We start from the raw sequence: 17,842 nt of genomic DNA, 5'->3' as shown, positions 1-17,842 counted from the left end.
CACAATATAAAATGTTCTACAATTTTAATTTTATTGCAGGCTTGGCTTCAAACCTGTAGTTCTTGAGGTGTCTGAATATGTGTTTAAATGCCTTTCCCCACAGGCCCATGCCTCTGTCACAACTTGGTTAGCCTGCCATTAATCAGAGGTGCTTATAGAGGAGCAGAAAGCTTATGGAGGTTCCAAAAACAAGGGCTCTCAAGATAAATGAGAAGAAAATGTCAGGTTCTAGTCGCCATTCTATGATAATTGTCTTTTTTTGTCAACTAATGGATGCAATTGAGTTCCTACTTTTGTTCAAATGCATCTGCCACGAAGGAACTGCTTGCACAGCGTTAGCCGAAGCGAACAATGAAAAGCATTCCTTTTATGATGCTGTCAGTCTGAAAAGATGGAAAAAGAACAACTTTCCAGTTCAGACATAAATGAGAAGGCCATAGAAATAAGAAGTAACCTACGATTTTCCCCTTACAACTTATACAAAGGACGAAAATAGACATATTTGACCCCCACATCTTCTGCACTGTCACCAGTGTCAGCACATATTACAGTAGCCTATGATGTGCAGCCTTCAGTTATGCACCTGAAGTCAAGCAGTAATAACAAAGGCTAAGAGGACGAAAGATTGCCTGAACTACATTATCATACATAGTATGGTAAATTAGTGCTGCTCTGATAGTTAGTAATAGTGGAATCATACTTGTTGCAAGGTTTTCTCATCATATTGCTCTTGTAGGAAGATTTAGGGTAGGTTCAAACTACTGAACCCGCGCAGAGAATTTTTAGCGGATTCCGTAGCTCGTACCCGTTCACGACCGTACGCATATCTATCGGCTCCATAGACACCATTCTATAGGCAGGCCAATTCCGCTATCCGCCGAAAGAATTGATATGTCAACTCTTTTGGCGTAACGCGGAATCCACCCGTGCATAGAATGGTGTCTATGGCACGGGCGGAGAGGCGTGCGGCCGTGAACGGGTACAAGCTACAGAATCCATCGGAAATTCTTAGCGCAGGTTCCGTAGTGTGAACCTACCCTTCGAGGCAAGTCGACCTCAATTGTTCAAACCCACATTACAAAAGTAGGGCCCTGTTCACAAAAGCTCTTTTGTACTGATTTTAACAGTTTCTTTTAATGTTAAAAGTTTGATGACATTTTTAACAGGCATACAGATGGCCTTTCAAACTAGGTCAAAAGTAGAAACAAAGGAGACCACCAGAACACAAAATCTTATAAATCCAATATATCCAATGCACAAGCTGTTTCAGAGTGGAAAATTGGAAAGTTTTGAGTGGCTAGTGCCAAAGTAAATTGTGTAGTAACACACAAGACTTATTTCAAAATGTGTGCAGACACATCTACAGGTAGTTATTACACCTATAACCCCAATGCCATTGTGTTTTAAGCTACTGAGACTGTCGTGTCATGTGTCTTGGGAGGCAGGCCACAACACTACCTGTAACACACATTAACCTGCACAACTGTCCAATAACAAAGAACAAAGTCTTTTTTTTTGTTTGTTTGTTTACCGGTGATGATCATTTTCCTGGGGGGGGGGCATTCCCAAGTCCTTCCCTGTCTTGTGTTCCAAAATGCGCTGGTTTGGAAAAAAAAAAAATCTTTAATGCATCTCCTTCCTTCTTCTTCGCCCTCGCAACCTATAACTTATTATCATCCACTTGCGCATGCGCCATAATGTCCAGGGCATTACAGATGACAAGGAGGGTGGAGAAGATTGACGGTACCTGCAGTTTGGGGGGGGAGGTAGTTGAATACAGTATTGCTTTAATTCACTTAATCACTTTATTTTATTTTCTTATATGAGCAAATGGCCAAACGTAAAAAGGTTAACAGAGCTGACTGCTACAAGCACGGATTGATAACAATGTTGCTAAACAGAATTATAATAGATTACAGCATCCTAGGAAATATTTATCAGGGTATTTCTTATCTGGAGGCATACAGACAGATAGCAAAATTATTAACATTCTTTAGTTATCTAATAGGGCTTATTTTCCTATGATCTTTTATTATAAAATGCTACTTCACCATGCTTTATGTATATACAGTATAGGACATCTTTATTTTTTTGGTTTAGCTAATAATCAAGAATTTGTGGCGGAATAAGTCTTCACATGAGGCTAAAAAAAAGGCTAATATCTGACAACACACTGACCACATGCATAATTTACCAGAATTAACTGTTCTTTGCATTAGTACTTTGTGTGTTCATGTTTGACAAGAATTTTTGCTATCATTTGCAAGAAAAAAAAAGGTCTTGTTTAGCAAATGGCACAAACAAGAATCCACAAAATTTAGGTTGTAAACGCAAGGTTTCGTCCATGCATCAGTTTCTTTCTATCCATGAATCAGGATGCTCATTTACTAACAAAGGTCCCACCGATTGCTATGTGGTCACCCACACACATCCATTTGGAAAAAGGATGCATTTTTGACCACTGATGCGTTAAAAAAACAGGACCTACTTTTTTTTTCTATTAGATGACACACTGATGCACCATGCATATGCTGTCTGTTTTTCATTGAAGCATTGCCTGGAAAGTCTTAGGCAAGGCTTCACCTTGTGGACTTTTTTTGGCCTCCTATCAATTTTTTTCTAATCTGCAAGAACGGATGCAAAACGAATGACCAGCAATTCCACACTGGTGATTTCTACAGGACATCAGTGATCATAGAGAATCACTGACCCTACAGAAAAACTGATGGTGTGGATGAGGCCTTAGGATACATTGATATTGTAAATTTTTATAAAGTGAATGCAAAAGGTTAACACTATGAATGCCGTGCCCCTGGCGCACGCCAGGGAGGAGACACAGATTTGTTGCTTCTCCCTGGTGTACACCAGCTTAATCCCCCACTTACCCATATCCATACTCAAGCCCAGCCCCAGCCCAAAGTCCAAGTAATTGAAGTCCAAGTTCTCATGCAGGTTCTTAACAATTGGATCCAGCATCGCCAGCTCTGTGTTCAGCACCATGGACAACACACTGATCAAATAGCTGTGCAACACAGAGAACATTACTGGTAATTGCAGCAATCGAATTCTGAGACAATTCTGGCCTTCTTTGATATCCTACATAATCACATCCCTGTTGAAAAAAATGTTTCTCCTTGATCCAATATGGCTGCTTTTTGTCCTTGTGTGACTCTTGACTCGCCCTGTAGGTGCACAGGCACCTTATTTGATTGCTGCATAGGACATTGCAGAAAAGGAAGGTTCTGACTTGATGGTCAGCATATAAAATCCTCTGCTCCTTCAGAAGTCTGCTTGCAGCTTATCCGCTCTTCCTATCCTTGTGTGCATGACCAGCATTAGCCAGCATCTCAAAGGACCAGAGGTTACAAGACACCTTTAAAGAAAAGTAAATAAAACTGAACAAATTGCTGAAGGTCCATAGCAAGCAATGGTCCTTCTTGTATTTGTACATATTGAGACACAGACATACAAGTCTACGTTTAGCTCATTATGTTTCAACAGCAGACCCCATGATTATATACAGTATGTTCCTTTTACATAGAATACAACATGATTACGCTCACTGGTACTTTGCACTCTACATTCTAAGTTTACCAGCTGCTAAGCAACAGAACAGATGACAATTAAATAAGTTCAATAGCAAATAACACCATTACCTGTAGAATGTAGTGTGTAGGTCATTACAACCATAACAATAGCAGGAAAGAGATTAATCTTTCTGAGAATAAAAAGACAAGTCCTATACACAAAATATTTCATGATGTCCCAGATTTATCAAGCTGCCTGAACCCCACAACAACCAATCACAGCTTAGGTTTTATATCTTAAAGGGGAACTACACATAAGGAAAACTTGTTTTCTATTAAAAGTACATTAAAAGTTATATAGATGTGTCTATATAATGTATTACCTTATCTGTACGGTTCTGCTACACTGGTATCCGATACAAATCCAGGAAGTGAAGAAAAAAGGGCCTCTGTGCCACGTGAGACAGAAGCATGGAATTTTTGTCTCCTAAAGTGGAAGAGCAGAAGGAGCAGGAGCCATCCTGCTCTTCCACCTTATGAAACAAATATTCCATGCTTCTGTCTCACATTGTGTGTTTGCTGAGCACAGGCTGATGATACAGACAGGGGGCAGGGCATGATGTCACAGGAGGCTTGGCTGGATCCCCCACCCCAATCACCTGAGTGATTCACTATCTCTGACCGGTCAGAAGCAGCTGCTGAAACTTCACTAATTATGCAAAACTCTGCAGTGAAATTAGGGCTATGGTCACACATGTTGGAGCATCATTGCAGTACTGCAGCGCATTCACAAAAATGATGCAGCAACATAACTACATGATTTAATCGGCACAGAGGATCAGAGCCAACCCCGCCTGGAGAAAAAAAAAACAAGGCATAATCAGTATATCCCATGTAAGATAATATTGGATAAAGTCCTTATTGTGGGGCTCAACCTCAACGATAAAAGATGCTCAATCATAATATGTGCGTGGAGATGAAAAGAAAAAAAATAAATTAAAATTAAAAAGTTATTCCAATACCAGCGTTACAGGTAGAGAATACAGTGTGCTTTGTGGTGTTACAGGTAGAGAATACAGTGTGCTGTGTGGTGTTACAGGTAGAGAATACAGTGTGCTGTGTGGTAGTGATGCACGATGCACCGAAATATCGATAGTAATATCGATATTCGGGGCAAAAAAACGGTTCGGTACCAGGATTTCCTGGTATCGATACTTTATGTTAAGATGTGCAATAGCGCAGCTTAACATAAAGTATAGTGCAGAGAACACGGCCGGCGGCTATCTGAGCGCCGGCCGTGTTCTCTGTGTGCTCCCCACCCCCCGCGTGGCTCACCAACTCCTTCTCCATGCTGCCTGGTCCCGGTGTCATCTCTCTCCCCCACGCGGCTCACCAACTTCTGCTCCATCTCCATGCTGCCCTGTCAAGCAGGTTAGTGAGCCAGCGTGCCACAGCACATGTGTCACGGCCGGGGGTTAACCCCACACTTCCCACTGGCCAACCCCTGGTCTGCAACCTGCGCGGGCCGTCCGGGTACGGCATGCCGCTGTCACTAATGGAGCGGTATTTATACTGGGCTGTGCTCTGTTGTGACTCCCAGCCCCCGCACACAGGCCGCAGCCTCCTCACTACGGGACAATCTCCAAAGCCATCGGCTGCGGCGTACGGAGCAGCTCGGATGCTGCTGAGTGCTGACACTTCACAGCGGCATCTACACAGTTACAACGGCTATTTAACTGTGTAGATGCCGCTGTGTCAGCAGCATCCGAGCCGCTCCGTGCGCCTCAGCCGATGGCTTTAGAGATTGTCCCGTAGTGAGGAGGCTGCGGCCTGTGTGGTGTGGGGGCTGGGAGTCACAACGAGGAGGGAGGGAGGAGTGATGACGGGACCGGGCAGCATGGAGCAGGAGGTGAGGGTTCTGCTCCACTACAACTATTACTTTCCCCAATGTACTATACTAGTGCTGGGTCAGCACTAGTATAGTATGTTGGTGATAGTAGTTGTATAGCTATGTGTCAACCATACAACTACTACCCCCAATATACTTTACTTGTTTTATGTGTCAGCCATACTACTACCCCCAACCTACTATACTGTGCATCTGCCATACTACTACTACCCCCATCATACTATACTGTGCATTTGCCATACTACTACTACCCCCAACCTACTATACTGTGCAACTGCCATACTACTACTACCCCCATCATACTATACTGTGCATTTGCCCTACTACTACCCCCAACCTACTATACTGTGCATCTGTCATACTACTACTACCCCAACCTACTATACTGTGCATCAGCCATACTACTACTACCCCCAACCTACTATACTGTGAGTCAGCCATACAACTACTACCCCCAACATACTATACTGTGTGTCAGCCATACAACTACTACCCCCAACATACTATACTGTGTGTCAGCCATACAACTACTACCCCCAACATACTATACTGTGTGTCAGCCATACAACTACTACCCCCAACATACTATACTGTGTGTCAGCCATACAACTACTACCCCCAACATACTATACTGTGTGTCAGCCATACAACTACTACCCCCAACATACTATACTGTGTGTCAGCCATACAACTACTACCCCCAACATACTATACTGTGTGTCAGCCATACAACTACTACCCCCAACATACTATACTGTGTGTCAGCCATACAACTACTACCCCCAACATACTATACTGTGTGTCAGCCATACTACCTTCCCAATCTCGCACAGTATACAGTGTTTGCACCAAAAAAGTCATATATGCAAACACGGTACCAATCAAAGCTGCAAATCACTGCGCACTAAAAAAAGACTCTCAGACAGCCCTACCGGCTGAAAGATTTTAAAAGTTATGGGAATCAGAAAACAGCATTATATTGAATCAAGTATCGAAATGGTATTGAGTATCGAAATAAAAAAGTTGGTATTGGTATCGAACTCAAAATTCTGGTATCGTGACATCCCTACTGTGTGGTGTTACAGGTAGTAACTGTGTGCTGTGTGGGTGGGACCACAATGAAATGATAAAGTACTGCAAATAATTCAGTAACACAATAACACTGCAATGTGTGAACACAGACTAGATGTTCTGCAACAGATTTTGGCAGGGAACAGGCAGGGTGAGGGACTGTGATGAACAGCTAAGTGAAAGCATTGCATTCTGGAACCTATAGCACTGGGTACAACTGCTCACCCAGGAAGTACACAATACAGCACAACCCCCCCTCCCAAGAAAAAATGGATTTTTTTGTAGTTTCAAAACTAGAATAGATAGGTAAGTAATGCTATATGCTTCTGCAGAAGTTTCTTTTTTTTACCTCTACCTGGAGTTCCCCTTTGAAAAGCTCTGATGGAATGAAACCAGAGTTGTGATTGGTTGTTGGGGGGGGGGGACTGACATTGTGGGGATTCAGGCAGCTTGACAAATCTAATGTGTCCTTGGATATTCATACTATAGCTAAAAGTATTGGTGTAGATTTGGGTGTTTTCCACTATCCTAAAATGTTCCTTTTACTAAAAACTTTAACACTGGACGTCTACTTACTAAATATAATAGTTTGTTTGGCCTTTACGAGTATAAAACGTTTATTCAGGTTTTTACTTGCAATAAATGAATATGCCGGGAATTGATTCGAAGACAGGAGAAATTTCAGCCTTTCCTTTATGACTTTTGTGAGGAATATGGACAGCCCTGTCCCTATTGTGTGTACAGTTATATTATACATTGTTATGAAAGTGTTTTACTCAAACACTACAGACTGTTCTGTGTATTCCACTCACTATACCTTAGCTTGTCCAAACATCATAAACTCTGGTCAGGACACTCATTATCACTCATTATCATTATCACTCATTATCCCAATCACCTGATGGGCGGCTCCGAAATCTAAGCTGAGTTTTGATAGTATAAAATATGGCGGCAACAGCAAAACTTGGTGGCAATGTAGGGGGGGTCAGTCTGACCGAGCTGCGATCCATGATTTCTCCTACCCCCTGGGAAAGCAACGACTATTGTAAGTCTTAGGCCCCGTTCCCACTGAGCAAAGGTAGCGGAATTCCGCTATGGAATTGTCCGCCGCGGATGTTCATTCTTCAGCGCGTACAGAGCAGGAGCGCGCGCCTCCCATAGACTCCCATTATGAGCGGGAGGCTAACGGCATTCCGCGGCGGACAATTCCGTCGCGGAATTCCGCTACCTTTGCTCAGTGGGAACGGGGCCTTAGATAGTTTCTGCTTATTTCTCCCTTTTATTTTATGACTGTTATTGCAGGTATGTATGTTATCTTATTTTACCTTTATTTTTGTAAGCACTGTAACTTTTGTCTATTAAAGCTTAAAACTTCAATTAGTTTGGTCGTTGTATGCTCTAAGAATCCATAGCCTTTGGATGTAGTGTTTTAAACCTGTGAGTGCCAGTGAGTGGTGTTGTGGGTTGATAGTGTCCTTTCACACTTTCCACCTGAGTGGAAGGTGAGTGAAAATAGATTGACCCCTTGCAGTGGCATCCACGTCATGTGCTGGTAAGTGTGTATGTGACAACCTGTTTTTCATTTATAATCTGTTCCTGGCTATGGCTTCAATAATTGCAAACCTGCCTCTGTGAACACACCCTCAGGGAGGGATCTTATATGTAGCAGCCCACCGAGAATGATCTGCCTTTGTAATACTTATTATGGGACGAATACGCATATGCTCTGCCATGTAAGTTAAAAAGAGAAAAAAAACATTTGTAGGTTTCGTCAGTATTCAGTGTACATAAACTTCTAGGCTATGTTCACACACCGTCAAAATGACGTCTGCTTTTACTGGCAGACCATCATTTAACTGCAAATAACGGCTGTTATTTTAAAACCTTGGCTGTTGTTTTTGAAATAACGGTCGTAATTTGCCGTTTAATGGCGGACGTCCACTAAAAACAGCCTTCATTTTGACGGTGTGAACATAGCCCCAGGCTTTTAGGGCCCTTTTACATGGGCCAACAGGCTGCAGGAAGTCAGCGCCTAACCGTTATCGGCAACCCTTTCCTGTGTTACCGGAAGGCGCAATTAACCATGTGGTGTATTTGTGTACCATTGCTGGCCTCAACTGTTTACACAAGGCAAAGATCGTCCGACATTGATCTATATCAGTGAAGGCTAACCTTGACACTCCAGCTGTTGCAAAAGTACAATTCCCATCAATACCTGGGTAGCCAAATCCATATCTTTGGTTGTTCAGGCATAATGGGAATTGTGGTTTTGCCACAGCTGGAGTGCCAAGGTTAGCCATCATTGATCTATATAATGGGCTGCACAAAAGATCCAGATCAGCCAATGAACTAGCTCACTAAAGTGAATGGAGCAGTGATGTAAGAGCATCTTTACAACTGTTTCTGCCTGGATTTTATTTTTACACATTGTATATATTTATTAGACCTTTAGGCTTGTTAGGCCTGCCAGGTAAACATGGATACAGCCTATGGCCTATAGCTGTATCCATGTTTTCCAGGATTCCCTAGGGCAGCATGCAGCTTCTTCAGTCACCAGAGGTCAAATGCAGAGCATTCGGGTTCGGAGACAGCATAGAGCCCAAACAGTCCAGCATCTCCGCTCCACACTATTGCTTACAAAAAATATACAGGCTAACACTTTATTATCCACGTACCAAAGATTCACTGGTCTTTTCAACACAATTTCTAAAAAATCTGTGTATAGGGTCTTTAATAACATGCAGGCTGGGCTGGCACCACTACCCAGGTATCTTTCTGACGTAGAAATCCATGAGCTACTGTATATCATGTACTGGAGGAGTTTTATTATGAGACGACATAAGAATAGCTCACGTCTCACGGCTATGTTTATTATTTCTAGTGCAGATATTACTTTGTACAAGAAGTATTGTGAAAGTCCTGGTATTACTATTTGAGGTGTTAATCATAGTGTTTAGATGGGCGTTAAATGAACATACGCTTCATGCCCACAAATTCTGTCAGCTTCATCTCATCTTCAGTAACTAGGTGCCGCTAAATGTGTAAAGGCGCACAAATAGCAGCTTGTACCTCTATATCCCCCAACTTGTGGCTGAATTCAAGCTCTCATCTCATTGTCATTACCAAATGTAATAACCCTTTACGTTAGGATGGGAATTATAAAGGATGTTTCTTCTGGTGTGTTCTGGACGTTGCCATATCTATGAAATCCCCATCTGCAGAGTGCAGCGTCTTCCATGCGGTCTTACCACTATTCTTCAGAATCAGATATTCAAGGATCACTGAAAGTAGGTTTACTGTAGACTGAACACATCAATACCTCGCCTAAGTTGTACGTGCAGATAAAAGTGTGCTAGAATTGTTTGTACAGTAGTCTTATTACAAAAGGCACAAAACCATACCAAGAGAGTACGAGTACTGAAGTTTCAGAAGAGGAGTCTTTTTAATAAAAAACTGAACACTAGAACAAGGGGACACAATGAAAAAGTAGTAGACGTTTGGAACATGCAGCAGATGTGGTAAATACATCTACAGTAAGTGAATTTAAAGATTCTTGGGATAAACATTAGTGATGAGCGAATAGTGAAATATTCGAATATTCGATATTCGTACGAATATCTCCCGAATATTCAATCCCATTAAAGTCTATGGGAACAAGTATTTGATTATTGAAAAACATCTATTCGACCACTTGGGAGGTAAAACACGGAAGCTGGGGGATTTGAACGCTTATCGAAAATTTGGCCAACCCCCCGATGCAGACCCATATACTCATCTATGGTGAGCGCGCGCGGCTTCGGACGGGGATTTGTCGTCGTCAGGATGGGCTTTGGGACCGGGACTTCATGGGAGCGGTAATTATATGGGTCTGCACCGAGAGGTCAGCCGGGCTCTGCCCCGGCACGGGAGGTGAAAGGTTCTCTTTAACATGGGCCATTATCAAAGAGCGTCTCTAGAAACTCCTCTGGCCGGTAATCGACCCCGTTTAAAAGACACCGATCAGCCGAGGACGGGGAAAGCACCCAATCCTTGGCTGATTGGGTCTTTAGAGCAGACTTTTAAATTTATCATTGTAGAGAAAACATCTTTCTGTGCTGTCAGTTTAAATATCACAAGCAGCAGTCTATACTTACACGCGCACTGCTTGTGATCCGGCATGTTTCCTCAGTCCTCCAGTCTAGCTGAATCGCCAGGCCCCGCCTCCACCAGTATGATTTACAGCCAGAGGAGGGTGGGCCTGAAAATACAGCTGGCGGATCACAAGCAGTGCGGATGTAAGTATACACTGCTGCTTGTGATTAAAACCAACAGCACAGAGATTATATATACATTATATAATCTACACACACACACCTGTGCGAACGATACAAGGATCCTTCAAGTAGCCCAGGCACCTCGATTTGTCGGAATCCAGCCTGCCTCAGTGTATCAATATGATGCCTCGCACACCTCCTCTCAAAGAATTGACATGTCAATTCTTTGGGAGAAAAACGGAGGCGTGAGGCATCCCATTGATACACTGAGGCAGGCGGGATTCCAATCGGAGGCTGCGGCGGGGGCTCCGCACAGAATTCCGCCTGTTTTACTCAGTGTGAACAGACCCTCAGATAATAAGAAAGGAAATACTAAAAGGGCAGACTAGATGCATCAGATGCAATCTTGTCCAAAAATGACACCTAACATAAGCCGAAGGAAGATGAAATACCATACCATTTGCAAACAAATGATGTCCAACCAGTAATATACACACACACACATATTTATATATATATATATATATATATATATATATATATATATATATATATATATATATATATACACATATACATACATACATACATACATACATACAGAAGCAAACTTTGGGCACATTCAAACAGGATAAAAATCGATCAGTAAAGTTGATGCAGATAAAAGTGGCCTGAACTGTCAGTCTCTCTGCCTTGATAACAGGGGCCTACATTATACACGGCTTTCCACTTTTATAAGCATGAATCATAAAGTACGGTCATAAGTCAGCAGCAGTAATCATTCTGATTGTGACGATTAAAGCTTTTAGATCAGGCGGCATTAGACCATATACAAATGGCAGAACCACGGCTGCTAATTTTCACCACAGGTAACAAACACCCTCAGATGGGTAATGCTGTAAAGCCGCACAACTCACGCCTTTTATACACCGGAACATTAACCGCTGTTTAATTAACCACTGTATAGTAAAAAGAGCAGTCATTCTTTACAAGCCTTCTCTATGTTCTTCATATGGTTTAACATCACTATTATTCAGTTTGATATATGAGTGATATGTGCAGTTTGATGACTAATAGACCATAGGAACAGGCATTAGGAAACTTATCAAAGCAGTACCATTAAGAACAGAGGATTGTGAGACCATCACAATGTTTTGAGGAAGCTGACTTATCCTGTTGCGTATGTTTCCTACTGCAGACATACACACTTTGTTTCAATAATTTGATAAATGTGATGTGCGTATGAAAATTAAAAGCAGGCACTTTTGAAGGGGTACACTGGGCAGAGAAGTGGCAGAGCGGGTCTGCCAAGTTTCATCTCAATTCCAGTCTCAAAGCAGCGAAATGTGGCCAGCAGCGCTGGAGCCGGGGAGGTAGGTGGATGTTATTGTTTTCACCCCCGGCTCCCTGGGCTTTGCAGAAAAAGGGGTCCCAGCTTTACACTAATGGCATCAAACACCATAAATGATCATTTCCACTCCGTTATCTACATCAAAGCATCTCAAACTGTGAAGCACCACTAAATTCTTTATGAGACGCAACTTAGATAGCAAGTGTTCTGGAATCAGTAAAACAAATCTCACTGTCCTCACAGTAGTGATCTATCACAAATGCCTTGTTCCAGTACAACACTGGACAAGAATAGCAAGAGGCTGAACTGTGGAGAAGGTAAGGTGCTTTGTGGCCAACACTTAGGTGGGTACTCTACACCAGGCATGTCAAACTCAGGCCCTCCAGCTGTTTTAAAACTACAATTTCCATCATGCTTTGGCTGTCCATGCATGATGGAAATTGTAGTTTTAAAACAGTGGGCTTGAGTTAGACACGTCTGCTTTATACATTCCTCTTTGAACATGGACGACGACTACTGGCAAGGCCCGGTCATCACTTTGGTTCTCATTTAGATGTAAAGGTCTGTGTAGGAGCTGCAGACACAGAATTGTAGGGCATTTTACTTTAAAGGGGTTATCTAGCGCTTCAAAAACACGGCCACTTTTCCCCCTCTCGTCTCTAGTTCAGGTGTGGTTTGCAATTAAGCTCCATTTACTTCAATGGAACTGAGTTCCAAACCCCACCCAATCTGGAGACAAGAGAGGGGAAAAAGTGGCCATGTTTTTGTAGTGCTGGATAACCCCTTTAAAATGACATGCAAAAGTTTTCCAATAGAAGCAGCAATGTGTTTCAAAAGTGCATACTGCCCTTAAAGTCTCTAACCTGTATCCGGGCATGCTTAAAAGTGCATGTATATGGGGGTCCTGAGAAATAGCTGCCAGCTGGAATGCAGGTATGTCACATACCTGCCTGTTCCAGCTGCAACGTCCCATCCCCGCTGAGCGAATGCCCACTTGGACAGTCAATGACTGGCTGAGCGGACAATCGATCCCCCGGGTACGTGACATTGTAGCTGGAATAGCTACAGGTGGTCGGCAGCCCTGCAACCCCACCCCCGCTTTTCTCCCTTTTTCAATCTCACTGGACTTTTCCTTTAAGTCTTGTCTTATGTTAAACCTTCCAGGAGATATTTAGCTCATTGCTTCTCCTCATTTTTACATGCTGAAAATTATTAGGAAGCAAAAGAAGCTGCTCTGCAATTACTTCTTTAAATTGAGTGGCTTATTAGTCAAGTGCGCATAAACCGAACACGAGAAAGGAAACGTACAGGAGGCCTGCTGCTTCAAGCAACCTTAGGGTTCTTATATTGGCAATGAATGATATTCAGAACGCACCTTGTTCTGTCCACAAGACAGTGAACGGGACTTAAGTGTGACAGAAGAGTAAGGATGAAGGCAGTGAAAATCAGCAGTAAACATCTGCCTGTGACTCGGGAGACCTTACCCTACTAAAATACAAGACACCGAGGCCTTGAAATTGAATCACTTTAGATACTATCTAGCAATTCCTGCTTCCTTTCTTCAGGAAGAGCTAATCTTTGCAGTCTGTACATGGAGCCCTTGTGTGCGCCATTATACTAGAATACATTCTGAGCCTAAATCGCATAGTAATATTGCTCTGTGTCTGTTATATCCCTGGTCTGTGCCTTCTGCATCACCACGCATACTGACCAAAATGTGTGTGAAGCTATTAAAGCGGGGGGCAATGGATGTGAGTCATATTAAATAGTCACAAAGTTGAGTGTGAGGTCATTTACTCCACCTGTCAGGCATACAGAAATAGTATTTGTTGTGTGAGTCAGGGACAGGTCAGGCTTCTAAAAGACATCCAGACCTATCGTTTCCCCACTGGATACAACAGGGAGCATGCAGGGTTACCGTTTACGACTGGTCAAGTGGCCTTCACTGTATTATTTTCGCTCATCTACTTAAAAGCCAAGTCAACAGGGGACATAAATCTTTGCACAGAAAAAGTTTCTGTCCTGATTTTTGGAGAACAAGCAGGCTTTCTCACCACATGTACTCTCCAATACAAGACAGCTCCATAATACACTTCTCTGAATTCATGACATGAACCTGCTAAGCAAACATAAACCACGGCAGAGGTTGCATACTGTACTACATCACTTCACCAATGGAGATCTAAAGGATATATTTCTATTCCCGGGGGGCTGAAAATAAACATGGAAACAGAAGCTACAAGGACAGATATTCAAGTGCAAAATAGATGTGAATTAATCGTTCAACAAGTGGATATGTGGAAGGCATGAGATATTTAGGCAGCCATGGTTCTGTGCAACCTGTTGAGTTAATAGGAGTGGCTATTGGGAAGGTAACAGCCATTGACTGGCATATGCTTTGGCCCTGTGCAAGAGACCAGATATCATCTGCAACTATATTCATAGGTGGTACTCCCATCATTGTAAAGTACTCCCATTATTGTGAAGTGCTCTTCCATCAGGAGAAATAACCGCACCGGATCTACTCTCATACACACAAATAAGTCTTCAGTGATTAGTAAATCTGCTGAATCAATAAAGAAAAAAATATCATGGCAACCATGTATATCAGCGCATTCCCTATCGCAGAACTACAAATCCCAGCATGCCAACAGCTGTCCAGGCATGCTGGGATTTGTAGTTTCACAACAGCTGGAGAGCCGCAGGTTGCAGACCACCAATTTATATTAATACTATGACTGTAAATATCCTTAAAAACATGTATATGTTCATACAGACATCTGTATAATATATGTATATAAATATCCATATTCACGTCCACGTCTTCCCTAGACTTTGCTCTTCCTATACTCACAGACCACCTTCTCTTGTGCACTGACCTACCCTGCTCCTCAATATGTCAAACATGATTCGCCTTTCATCATTTCCATACTAATACCAGCTTACCAACATGCCGAGGGAAGGGATCTGCTCTCCTCTGATCTGTCAGTCACACAGAATACACCACAATACAGCCTGGTTTACTTTATCCGGCAAGACTAATGGTTATACTGCAACGTGTAATCTGTAGGTTTTACATGGGGCTGCGGGTACTTCCACTGACATTATAACGGAGATCACATGGTGCACAAACAATGACAAATTCAACTCTGCTGCGTGTGTTTTATGTGTCCCCTGCGGTCACGCCGAGCTCCACATACCAGGCCTCCTGCCTGTGATCATCTTTTTCACCATGTGAATTCCTTCGGTGCAGAGGTATCATCAGCATCCCATCCCCGCACACAGGGATAGCTCCTCTATTAGCCATCACCACATTGCACTGCCAGCTATTTGGCAGCAGCTTTTACTGAGTGCCTGATCTGGCCCAGTGTCAGCAATCCGGAGGAGCAAACAGCCCTGTTACTGATGGTACACGGGGTCCAGCGGCTGCAGGGAGACTGGCATCGCCATCATCTCTGGCTCCTCTGCAAAGTTTAGCAATAATCTTGGACCCCTGAAGCAACATTATTGTATGGTACTCATCCCATAGGACTGGAGAGAGTGTGAAGACAATGGGACTTTAGCCTGGGGCTTTATGGCAACTTTGGTCATGCATGATAAAGATTACAGCATGGTCACACTGTATCACCACATAAGATAGTCTACATGGTCACACTGTATCACCGATAGTCTACATGGTCACACTGTATCACTGATAGTCTACATGGTCACACTGTATCACCACATACCATAGTCTACATGGTCACACTGACGTGACACAACACTTGCATAGAATGTAACTGATTTTTGGTCACAGGTCACACCTTGCCAGCACTGACCTCAATACAAATCATGGCGACTGCAACCTGTAGGTGACTTCTCTGCAATTTCGGTAATCCTATTTATTTTTTCGACGGAAGTCATAAGCAGGTCGCTGTCGCACACATCTTGCATTCAGGTTAGTGCTGGCAAAGTGTGACCTGTGACCAAAAAAAACATCCAAGTTACAAGTGGGTCTGTTGTATACAGCGATCACATGGACAAGCAATAGATGTGACGTCACTGCAATAAACTCCTACAAATCCCATCTGTGCTCAGTACAGGGGGGGGGGGGCTGCCCTCAAGTTCCCATTGATTTCGATGGGCGCTCCAAATACAGAATAAAAGTAAGGTGCAATTTCTTTTCAGTGCAATTCTGTCTCCCACTGAAGCCAATGGGAAAGGTGACAAAGACATCAGTGCATGCACCAGTGTGAACATGCCCTTAGATGCAGCTTGATGGCCATTCAGCCCCAGCCTTCTTCTCAGAATGTCAGGGTTAAAGCTGAACTTTTCTTTCCCCCAATGTGGAAGCATGGTGTAAGACGCAGCTATGGGGAGGATGCACCGGAATCGCATGCGTTTTTGCTCCCAGGCCACCACACAGCCCGATGCTCCATCTAGCAGACACTACTTACTATACACGGGAAGTTGTGCCCTATCTGCCCCCTGTGTGTCAGGGTGAGGATGATGGGGTTAGTAGTCGCCATACCTTCGCACACCCCCACTTCGTACTCGGTGATGGAGTCTCCGTTGAGCGGGGGGCGGATGACACAGCGCAGTCCCCGGTCGCAGGCTCCGTGCAGCCCGTACACTCCCCCGCAGCTCTCGTTCTTCTGCCGGGCGCACATGAAGCAGCAGCCGCAGATGCCCAGCACGATACTCCCGGGGCAGTTCTTGGGCTCCTCGCACTTGGACTCATCGCAGGGTAAACAGACCAATGCCCGGCTGGACGCGGGCAGCAGCGACAAAGCCGCCAGCACCAGGTGCCAGAGACGCAGCGACTTCCCGCCCGCCAGGTGCATCCTTCCTCCTCTTTGTCGCCACCACCGACTGTCACACACAAGGGCGACTCTCCGTGTATCCTCCCTTACCAAGAGCGACGCGACAATGGCAAATCACCTGCGGGAAAGTTTCCTCGCACACACGCACAGCGAGCCCCGGTGTCCGCGGCTTACACAGGGGAGCCCGCCGGGCGCCACATACTCCTGTCAGCTCGGTGACGCGACCACGGCCGCCCCCGCTCACATTAACTTTCCTCGGAGTTGTCACTTCCACGGAAAACTTCTCGTCCACGTCCCGTTCTCCGGCGGCGCACAGCCCTCTCCTCAGCGCCGAGCTCCTCCGGTCACAGGCAGAGCGGCAGCCGTAGGGGAGGCGGGAGGGCAGCGGTCATGGAGCGCCCTGTCAGCTCAGCAGCGGCCGCCTGTCATGCTGCTGTCTCGGCTCCTGCCTCTCTCACACACAGTCGTTACTTTTCTTCCCTGTCTCTCTTGTTTATCGCTCTCTCGTAGAGAACGCAGCCCGAGCTGCTCACGCTTCCTCCTCCCTCATGGCGGCGTCACAATACAGACAACTCCCCCGGCCTCTCATTGGAAAGTGCGCCATTGTCGCGTCCCGCCCCGAGATTCCTCATAAGGAGCGAGCTGAGGTGTGAGCGCAGTCTGCTCTCCGCTGCGTCACCGTGCACATGGAGCGGAGCTGCGGTACCTCTCCTACCTCGCAGCAGCTGCTTTACCTGCAGTCCTGTGGGAGCTGTTCACACTCCACCGCATTGTTGTTAGTCAGTGAGGGATGGTGGTGAATACTCAATGCCCAGGACTATGGTGCATGCCCAGGACTATGGTGCATGCCCACTGGTGTGCCCACCTTGTTGGGGTGAAAAGCCTGACGACATACCTGCCCCCCTTACTATTGCAGTACTGTGACTCCC

General features: G+C 44.4%; 1 protein-coding gene across 1 annotated transcript in view; it reads right to left on the bottom strand.

The window, feature by feature from the left end:
* The window catches only part of CRIM1 (cysteine rich transmembrane BMP regulator 1), a 555,578-nt gene extending 538,046 nt beyond the window's left edge, over positions 1-17,532 (bottom strand). Inside the window, exon 1 of the mRNA XM_069955382.1 lies at positions 16,622-17,532. Coding sequence (XP_069811483.1) covers positions 16,622-16,934 — 313 coding nt within the window. The 5' untranslated portion in view covers positions 16,935-17,532. The remainder of the gene's footprint in view (positions 1-16,621) is intronic.
* Positions 17,533-17,842: the final 310 nt, after the last annotated feature.

Source organism: Dendropsophus ebraccatus, chromosome 15, assembly GCF_027789765.1.
Source record: "Dendropsophus ebraccatus isolate aDenEbr1 chromosome 15, aDenEbr1.pat, whole genome shotgun sequence".
Lineage (NCBI taxonomy): Eukaryota > Metazoa > Chordata > Amphibia > Anura > Hylidae > Dendropsophus > Dendropsophus ebraccatus.
Note: the sequence above shows the minus strand (reverse complement) of the source record. Positions and strands in the feature narration are given on the sequence as shown.